Here is a 9,926-nt window from a genome sequence, read left to right as displayed (position 1 = left end):
GGTAACCAGAATTATCTCGGAGTAACGGTGCATTATACTGATGAAAAGTGGGCGCTGCATTCACGTGCTCTGACTAATAAAAACAGAGGAGAGACATTAAGCTGAAACATGCGCGGGACACTTATTGAAGTTGCACAGCAGTGGAATGTGTCAAAGTCCCGCCAGTTAGCACAGATAGTACGAATAGATACGGAATCTGATCGCTGCTGCAAGCCTTCTGCCTTCTGATCATGTCCCCTGCTTTGCGCACGGTCTCCAGCGTTCTGTCACAGTGTCTCTGCTTTAAAGCACGTTGGACAGTGTCCCACAGTGTCTCTGCTTAACAGCGCGTTGGACAGTGTCCCACAGTGTCTCTGCTTTAAAGCACGTTGGACAGTGTCCCACAGTGTCTCTGCTTAACAGCGCGTTGGACAGTGTCCCACAGTGTCTTTGCGAAGTGCAGAAAAGTTGTGTGTGCTGGAGAGTTAGAGCAACAACAGAAGAACATGGACAGAAGGAGTTGCTTATGCAACGTTCCAACCAGATGGAATTCATCTCTGGACATGATAAATACATTATGTTTAAGTTGAGATGTACACTAAATATTTTATTTAACTGCCATTTTATAAACAAAATGCTAGTAAGTTTTTGCAGAACAAATGTTACGGCACTTTTGTTCATATGGCAGAACATTTAAAATAAAATTGCACTATATACACTACTTTTGAATTAATTATTTCATTTTGCGATTAATTGCGATTAATCAGGGAAATTATGCGATAAAAAAATGTAATCGCTGCCCAGTTCTACTTTAAAAAAAATTCTCTTGAATTTGCTTAGATCTAGGGATGCAGCAACTCAGACAATGCTTTACACCAGAGTAATCTCTAGTTTAATCATTTTAGCTGCTTATTTGAAATGAGAACGTTAAACGGAACAAATCTAGATAGTCTATTATAATTATGCATTGCCATATGTGGTAGAGGTTCTGAGTCCAACCACTGTACCTAAGAACAGCACAATACTGTATGTTTAAGCTGACCTTGTAGGAATGGAATGAGAGGTTTAGATGCAGGTGACAAAAGTAATCCATCTGGTTTTAGGAATAAAGATGTTTGCTTACAGCTGGTATACATAAAGCACATGATTAACCAGTTAAAACATCTTTACAGCACCAAATATTCCCCACACAATTTACATTTAAATTACATTTGTGGCTTACCTGACATGTGTGTGTTCAGAGTGTGCATCATGAGTGGGTGATGTACGGGTCTCATGTACTGAGGCTGAACAGCCATATGATTGACATGTTCCACAGGTGCTGAGTGGTGAAGAACGCTGACCTACAGAGGTGGGACAAAGAGCATTAAGAGCAAAAAGGGGACCATAATTTGTACAACCACAAACATAAGACAATAAAATGATGATGTAAGACTGTGGTATGAAAGGAATTAACTGAGCATTGGAAAGATTAGAAGCAAGATAAAAGCAAATGGAGAAAAGGAGCAACAAACATAAAAGACAGCGTATGGTATTAGATAAACTAGATCAGAAAGACTTTTTTTTTAAAGAGAGATTGAAAAATATGGCAAACTGACCTCCAAATTCAACTCATTGCTGGTGTAACGCCCATTGAGTTCAGAGCATGTGAGTCTGAGCCTTCGCTCGCTCAGGGTGGCAGGTCGCCAGTTCCTGTAGCGCACCTGTCTCAGTGCCTGCTCATAGTGAGCCATGGAGTCCACACCTTGTAACATGCAGGAAAAACACGTTATACTAAAATATGTCGTGTAGAACTGTGTCAGTTTGCAGCTCTAATTTGTCATGACTGGAGATTTCAGGGACCTTCACAGCTGTCATAGAGAGTGAACGTTTACCTTATTGCTGGAAAAAAGGCAAGCCATTTTCAGAGAATTTCTTTAAGACTTTAAGGTGGTGCATGTTATGATGTCCTCCAACCACAGAACATTAATGCCACACATTGTCCCTCCTATCAGTGTTAGCCCCTCCTACCATATATTGATATTCCGGAGGTGGAGTTGGTGGCATCCAGGTGTTTTCCCAGCAGCGCACTGTGATGAATCTCCAGACTCTCTCTCTCAGGATTCAGTTCTTCCCCAATTACCAGCACATCGCAGTAATCCAGGTTATGCATCACCTCCATCACACCTGGTCTGCGGGCTGTATGCATGTACACAAAATGAGTTTAGTGTGCAAATGAAACACTCCCTTCTGGCAGGGGGCTCAGTTCATCAGTCCAAAACCTCACGCCACAAAAAGTTTTCTCCCACTCACAGCTTAAAATTGGTAAATATCCAGTGCACATAAGGAGAAACATTAACTGAAAGATTACTACATGGCTGGTATGACATGAGAGCATCTTAACAGTACAGGCAGTCTCTCCACTCACATCCCCCGATGCTGTCTGCCTTCATTACTGTGCTGGTGATGTGAAGCTCTTTGAAGGGTGCCACACCCAGCGGGCCCCGCAGGTCACTGGCAGGCCTGACGAGCCGATTAGATCCTGTGATGGTGATTCTCGGTTCGCTGGGCGGCAGGACCATAACCACCGACTTGATGTCTGGGATGGAGAGACACGTGTCCTCGCCGAAACACCTGACAGGCACACAGAACCGGAGCGAGGTTACAGGACGGGACAGCGCCAGTGTTACTGCTTCACTTCTTTTATCTTGAGTTAACTATTGGTAACATGTTGGCTTTTCCATGTATTTGTGTCATTCTTGTCACGAATAATGATCATAAAATGCAAAAAATATTTGTGACAAATAGGATTTCATTAATTTTGTTTATTAGAAATACTGTTAAAAAAATTAAGTAACAACCAAAGTTAAAGTATGAGGGCAAAAACCTTCATTTATTTTGTTAGGAATTTACAAAACTAAACTGCTCCATCAGGACTGTGTGGGTGGGGTTTGGTGGGATTTCAATGACAGTAGCCTGGCAACATTTGCAAACAACCACCAACTGTCATAAAATGTAAAGGTTACTAAAACCTGGTTGATGCATGGACATATGTGGCATTACCTTTTTCGAACTGTCCTGCTCACTTCAAAAGAATAGCAAGGACAAATACACATATTGTTTATGTAAATAATTTGGGTATTAATTTGACTTTGTGGCCCATTGCGTTTAGGAAGAACCCGATTAAGAAAATACATTTTTCAGGGGCTTTAAGTTGCATGAGGTGCATGACTTTGTTTGTTTTTCCAGTAAGGAAGGAAATAACTGATTGCCAATTCCAAAGGCCGTTTTAGGGTCGTGCGTTAGCTCCACGCAGCTTTCGCCGTAGCCTACGTAAGTGACCTGATGTTTATACTTCTGCTCTGGTGAGTGCGCCGAGCCGACACGTGTGTGTGTGTGTGTGATAGAGCGAAGGAGAAGTGAGAGCGTGACGGCGATTAGCTTCAGAGCGAGTAGCGACTCTAGAGTCATAGTGAGAGAAACAAAGTGGCTCCCTTATTCTTTCTGATCACGGTGGGAAATGGGAAGCAGGAAAAGTTAACCCTGTCCTTGATTTCATGTTTATGGAGAAGGAGAACCAGGAAATGTGTCGGGGGGGAAATGCAACGCTACCAAGCTGCTTTTCAAGAAGTGCACGTCAGGCTCCGGCGTTGACGCAGAGGGGTGTGTGGGGGTACGCCGTCGTTTACGTCGACTCTACACACAACCTTAAAATGGCCTTAAGGGTTGTTAAATGCCAGAATAAGCTGGTGATAAACAATTAACTGGCAAGATCGAATCCTTATAGGTGACTTCAATCATTTGGTAATTGCTTTGGTCTCCCCATGTATTCTGCAGAATGCATGTTTGGTTAAATTTCAAAAAGAAGTTTTGGTTTCATAACCTGCTTCAGTACTTTACTCAACGGCAGGAGACAAGTTATAATTGAGGTAAGTTTGGAGACACTACCTTATTTAATCCTTAAATTAATAGATATGTTTGCTGTAATTGTAAGTAGCCGTCCCTAAGCCCCCGTCTCACTGCCGGTAGCAGTAGCAGCAGAGAGCAGAAGCCAGCAGATTTAAATAAACTCCTGGTGTACTTACAAACTTCCCAATCCATCTTAATATGATTACATAACCTATTTGTACTACTGTAAAAGCTTGGTATCATTTTTGGTATTATTGGTGGGGTAATTTACGAGATACACAGTTGGTTCCATTAGCGCCTGCGCTAAACTAGTCAGCTGATAAGGCTAACTCGCCCATTGTTCGACCCCCTCTGGGGGGTTGTTTGGCTCCAGGTCGTGATGCAAAGGACCCTAGGGTGAAATGACTCTACCCCATCACTTTAAACAAAGCAACCCTACCACAAGGGACTGTAGTGTAACAAGAAGACAGCAAAAAAGTTAAGTTACAAAAACACAATGTTGGAATAAAAAGAAGCATCACTTTGAAGTTTGAAGTGAGAGCAATAAGCCCCAACCTCGGCCCAAACTGGAAGAGTATAATCCATTTGAGAATAATATAAACTTGTGCAAATATGGATGTTAGTTTTTAAGGTCTTCAGCCATTTGAAATGCTAAATTCTCTGAATTATCATTGAACTCCTCCTGCTGCTCGTCAGAATTTGTAACAACACTTTCAGGAAGAATTTAAGAAAAATGTATGTGTAATGGGACTACATGTACATAATAATGTTTTTGCTCCAGTCAGACGGCAGACTCAACATATCTGGGTAAATCTTGAGGGGAGCTGTGAAATGTTGTTTAGCTGCTCACCTAACTCCTGCGCCTCACTTTATCGACCAGCACACTCTTAACCTGATTTGACCTGTCTGCGTTCGCTGCTCAACAAACAAACAGGCGCTGGATGGGTGTGGAGACGGGACCACGCACACACACACACACGCACGCACACACACACACACACACACACACACACACTGGAACACATTGTGCATAGAACTGTGTGAGGAAGAACAAATACTTTAAGAGTGAGGAGAAGCACACACACGCAAAATGGCATTAAGGTTGTCAGTCAAATATTACCTGTCCATCACTTTAAGATTTCCTGTGTGTAAGTGGAGATTTTGGACTGATGATGGCATTAACGTTAGGGGTTCCCCAAAAAGATGAGTATTTATCCTTTAACTATCCATTGCAAATAATAAGGAAGCCAGACATTTTCAAGACATGATACACTGTTCTGGACCAAAGTGTTTGTAATTTGATTTCATAACCATGTGGCTAGCAGCTGTCAAGATAATGTGCTTTGGATAAATGTTGGCCTTTCAGACCGACTGACATCACCATCCTTGGGAGCGGACAAAGTCAACTCACATCAAATTAAATCCAGAAATGGAATCACAGACAAAGACAAAGGAAAAACAGACAGAAAATGAAAGAATGAATGAAACTAGAAAATTCCGCAGAAATTTTATCAGTGTGCCTGCTATTGGGGCCCATCCACACACACACACACATTGGAAACATCAGTTAGGAGTCAGTTGGTCAACATGGCCGCCAGGGAACAGGGTCATGATAGGGGTGTGTGTGTCTGAGCCGTTTTCAATGTGTTGTATTGGCAGTTGGTTCCCTAGCGTGAAAACTTTAAGTCTGATAGACTCCATAGTTACATGTCTGCGACCGGAACAAGATTCCCTACATTTTGACCAACTATGATGTCTAAAAAGTTAAAACTAGAGGAGAGAGAGCAATTTGTTTGTTTCAGAGAATCATCCTGCAGCCCCTCCCTCTGTCCTCTCAGTAACAGAACCTGTTGCTATGGTGATTTCGTCAGAGAGGGAGCCAGATTTTTTTTCCAATGTCTATATCTGCAGTTGGTGAGCCTAGCGCGAAGAGTTTTAGTCCGATAAACTCCATAGTTACATGTTTGCGATCGGCACAAGATTTTCTACATGTTGACCAACTATGATGTCTAAAGAGATAGAACTGGAGGAGAGAGAGCAATCTGTTTGGAGAAAGAAATCAATGAATCGTCCCCAGCTGAATGGTTTTCTCATGATTTCTCTCGACAGTTGGTAGATCACAGCCAACAATTTAAGTCGGATAGTCTCCATAGTTACATGTCTGCGATCGGAACAAGATTACCTACATTTTTACCCATAATGAAGCCTAAAGACTGAAAACTGAACGAGAGAGAGCCATTTGTTCGGGAAACTTCCAGATATCCGTACCGCAGGCCCTCACTCTGTCCCCCACTCTAGCTCTGAACATTCCACCACATACACACACATTGGAAAATCTGGGACGGTCTGAAAACGGGACGATACGTAAACTGGGATTTGGGAGAAACCGTGCTAGATATCTGAACGCCCATTCAGCCCAATAAACGTCAAAGTCTTCTCTTCGGTTTAAACTTTTAATCACGTTTCTACGTTAAAGTATGGCGACGCAGCATGGTCCCAAAGAGGGGGCGTTTTGAGCGATGTTGAACCATTTCCCGAACATTTCCCATTCATGTCTATGGGACATTTTTGGCCGTATTTTTGCCGATTTCGGTAAAACCGCGCGGCAAATCTGGTTGAAAAGTCATAGCCCGCCATTCCCGATCAATACCCACATTTCGGTGTAATGTGTTGCGCGTGTTGGCAACGCTTTGGGACTAGTAGTGGGACAAAAAACAGGCGGAATAATAATAATAAGTATGGGCAATAATAGTCATTGTGCCGAGTGCTGCTATTGCAGCACCTCGGCACACTGAATGACGGCAGCAAGATGGTCTCTCTGTTCACCCGCAGGTGTGTGTTGCTAGCTGGTCTGTTTAGTGGTTTAATAGTTTAGAATAATCTCTTCTTTGCCATGTCACTGGGAGTTCTGTGGCTCAAAGACAGATGCAACACATCTGACAAAGCCTATATTTAATGTTTTAACCACTACTCCTCTGGCTGTTTGTAGATCATGGGATGTAAGTTGAACTTGTCTTATGTATTACGTATGCATCAAACAGAATACCTGCAAAATGTGCTTCCTTAGTCACTAGAAAGAAATGTGTTATAAAGAGTTCAAATACACACCCACACACACACACACACACACACACACGTGTGCATGCACGCGATATGAAGCAGCACATCTGTATATTCCAATTATATTTTTAAGGTAGAATTGGTTTTCTGCTGTTTCCAGTGGATAAGTTCTAAATCTAATGACACTGAATACGATACAATAGAGGTTTTTGTTTTTGTTTTTTTTTGCTTTTTGCTGGATGTTAAATACAAGTCAGAAAGTGAGTAAAAATGTGTCCTCCAAGTACACTGTATGAGCACTTACTGTACTGTGGTTGTGATGTGTAGACGTCGGAGGCCTGGTGTAGGAAACTGGCGAGAGTTTATGTAGGAGACCTTAGTCATGGCTGTGTTGATGCTGTCCAGATCCTCTCCCTCCACCACCAGCACAGACTGGGCAGGGTTAAAATGGAACTGGACACACAAACACAACACTATTTGTCCTCAAAGAAACTTACACAGCTCCAGATTCAAACATTTGTGTTTACGTTGTAGCTCAATAACATTATATGTGTCTTGTCTTGATTTGGAAATACATGTAGATCAATATGTTTTACTAGACTGTTTGATATTAAAGGATGTGTGTTATAGAGTAGCATCTGTACTGCTTAAGGGGGCTTTCACATCTGAAATCAGACCAAGGTTTATGTTTTACATAACTACGTTATGTGTCTGTCTTCATCAGACTACATCTCTCTATAGTTGTAATTTTTGGTTTGACGGGCTTCCCCGTCCTCCATTCTCTCTCAAGTGTCAGAGTTTTTGTGAGTTTTTCCTTTCTTTTGCTTTCCTCGTGCTTCCACTGCTCTTTGCGTTTGGTTACGTTGTTGAGAAGCAAGATAGAAATTTTACTTGGGTTTGAGGAACTGCAGCATTTATTCAGGGACAAACTAAAACCATACCTGTAAGTAAACTGCTTAATTCTTCGCTGATAGTCGACAGCTGTCGGCTCTGAGTGCATCCACCATCACTCTCTCTTTCACTTGCTCACCAAGCACTGAGCTGTTCCTTAAGGAGCTTCTCTGGTCTTATAACATAAAAATAGCCTGCCAGAGCATCCTGGACTTAGTCCGAAAGTCAGAACCATCCTCAAAAAATGCTTTCACACTAGGAACAAACTGGCCCATGGTTCAGTTTGATCTGGTTCGAGACTACCTCTTTTGGTCGGACAAAATTTAAGGCTGTTTGGTCCGGACCGTGGTCTGTGGGAGGCTTCGCACCTGTAGTTTTGGTTAGGAGGAAAGTGAAACGTCCGAAAGTCCGGACCAAACCAGGTGGATGTAAAAGCCCCCTAAAAAGGGACACATGATTCCTGGGCAGCAAAGCTAAGGTGGCAGCAGTAACTGTACTAGCACCAACCATAGGTGAAAGTGTGGAGTGAGAGAGAGTGTGTGTCTCTGTGTGTGCGTTTGTGTTTCCACCCACCTTGATGTCCTTAGCAAGGCTTTCAAGGGAGTTAATATCAAGGCCTTCTTTGCAAGCCTGCAGACAGGAAATAACCTTCTGGGTTTCAATGCGGCCCGGTCGGATCGTCAGACCTGACAGGCTGCCGCGGAAATACTGGGTGAACCTTGGGGTCCCTATCTCACCCCCTAATAAGAGAGAGAGGAGAGAATCAGAAGCAGGAAAAAAGGAGAAGTGAGATAGAGAGGACAGAAGTGGGAAACTTTTTTGTTGTCTGTTTTTAATCCCCTGCCATGTACTAACTGTCCGGTCCATTCAGATCCTGCCACTCCCACCTGCCCTGCAGAAACCCCTCCCTCACACACCTCTTCCCACTTCCTCATTAGCCCAGTACCTTATTTACTGGCCCACGTCCAGTAAAATTCCCCACCAAATTGTCTCTGTGCTCCTGCCTCAGCGTTCCAGCCATTTTCTCTGCCAGCCTTTTGGACTCTTGCTCTCTGGCCGGATATCCTTGGATAAATTTGCCTCATCTCTCCCCCCTGCCTGGTTTTGACTTTTTTCCTGTCTTTGACCCAGAGTAAACTTGATCTTTTTATTTTACCGGCCTGGTCTGAGAGCCGTGCTTTTAGGTTCAAACCTGTTTTTACGGAGCCTTTGCAGGGTGAAAGAGACAACATGTATTATGTATCTTTCCAAGGGAAAAGTCCACACAGTTTGCCGAAAATAACATCTGGTAAAAGAGTACAAGACCCAATGGATAGCAAGCTATGAAGAATTTAGAGGTTAGTTTCCCTTAAGTTCACAAAGGAGGTAAGAAAAGAAGCATGCAAAACAACATGAGTTCAGACACAAAGTAAATGTAATTAAATCACACAGACGTGTTTTCACAGTTCTGTAATGTAATGTAAAACAATGAAACAATGAGTTTTAAGTTACATATTTTAGGGTAGGAATGTTAAACTGCTTAGCACATTTGACAAAAGCATTATCTTAAATAAATGGATGACAATGAATAACTACACACTCACCTAAAGGATTATTAGGAACACCATACTAATACTGTTTTTGACCCCCTTTCGCCTTCAGAACTGCCTTAATTCTACGTGGCATTGATTCAACAAGGTGCTGAAAGCATTCTTTAGAAATGTTGGCCCATATTGAGAGGATAGCATCTTGCAGTTGATGGAGATTTGTGGGATGCACATCCAGGGCACGAAGCTCCCGTTCCACCACATCCCAAAGATGCTCTACTGGGTTGAGATCTGGTGACTGTGGGGGCCATTTTAGTACAGTGAGCTCATTGTCATGTTCAAGAAACCAGTTTGAAATGATTCGAGCTTTGTGACATTGTGCATTATCCTGCTGGAAGTAGCCATCAGAGTAAAGGTCGTAAAGGGATGGACATTAGGGCTGCATGATTATGGCCAAAACTAATGTTATTGTCACATAGGCTATTTATAACTACGAGAGGGAGTGTGATGGACGCTACTCACAGAGACACAGCTGATCATCATGAACGGGTCCAGCACGGGTCGAACGGCGGATACACACGT

At 42.7% G+C, this 9,926-nt stretch overlaps 1 protein-coding gene across 1 annotated transcript in view; it reads right to left on the bottom strand.

Moving 5' to 3' along the window:
• clstn2a (calsyntenin 2a) overlaps positions 1-9,926 on the bottom strand; it is a 152,354-nt gene that overhangs the window by 4,630 nt on the left and 137,798 nt on the right. Inside the window, exons 11-16 of the mRNA XM_032531498.1 lie at positions 8,392-8,558; positions 7,232-7,380; positions 2,387-2,592; positions 1,990-2,157; positions 1,578-1,723; positions 1,202-1,322 (exon numbers count right to left, since the gene is read on the bottom strand). Coding sequence (XP_032387389.1) covers positions 1,202-1,322; positions 1,578-1,723; positions 1,990-2,157; positions 2,387-2,592; positions 7,232-7,380; positions 8,392-8,558 — 957 coding nt within the window. The remainder of the gene's footprint in view (positions 1-1,201; positions 1,323-1,577; positions 1,724-1,989; positions 2,158-2,386; positions 2,593-7,231; positions 7,381-8,391; positions 8,559-9,926) is intronic.

The sequence above is a fragment of the Etheostoma spectabile genome, chromosome 12, assembly GCF_008692095.1.
Source record: "Etheostoma spectabile isolate EspeVRDwgs_2016 chromosome 12, UIUC_Espe_1.0, whole genome shotgun sequence".
In the NCBI taxonomy this organism is placed as follows: domain Eukaryota; kingdom Metazoa; phylum Chordata; class Actinopteri; order Perciformes; family Percidae; genus Etheostoma; species Etheostoma spectabile.
This window is presented reverse-complemented; position numbering and strand designations above follow the sequence as displayed.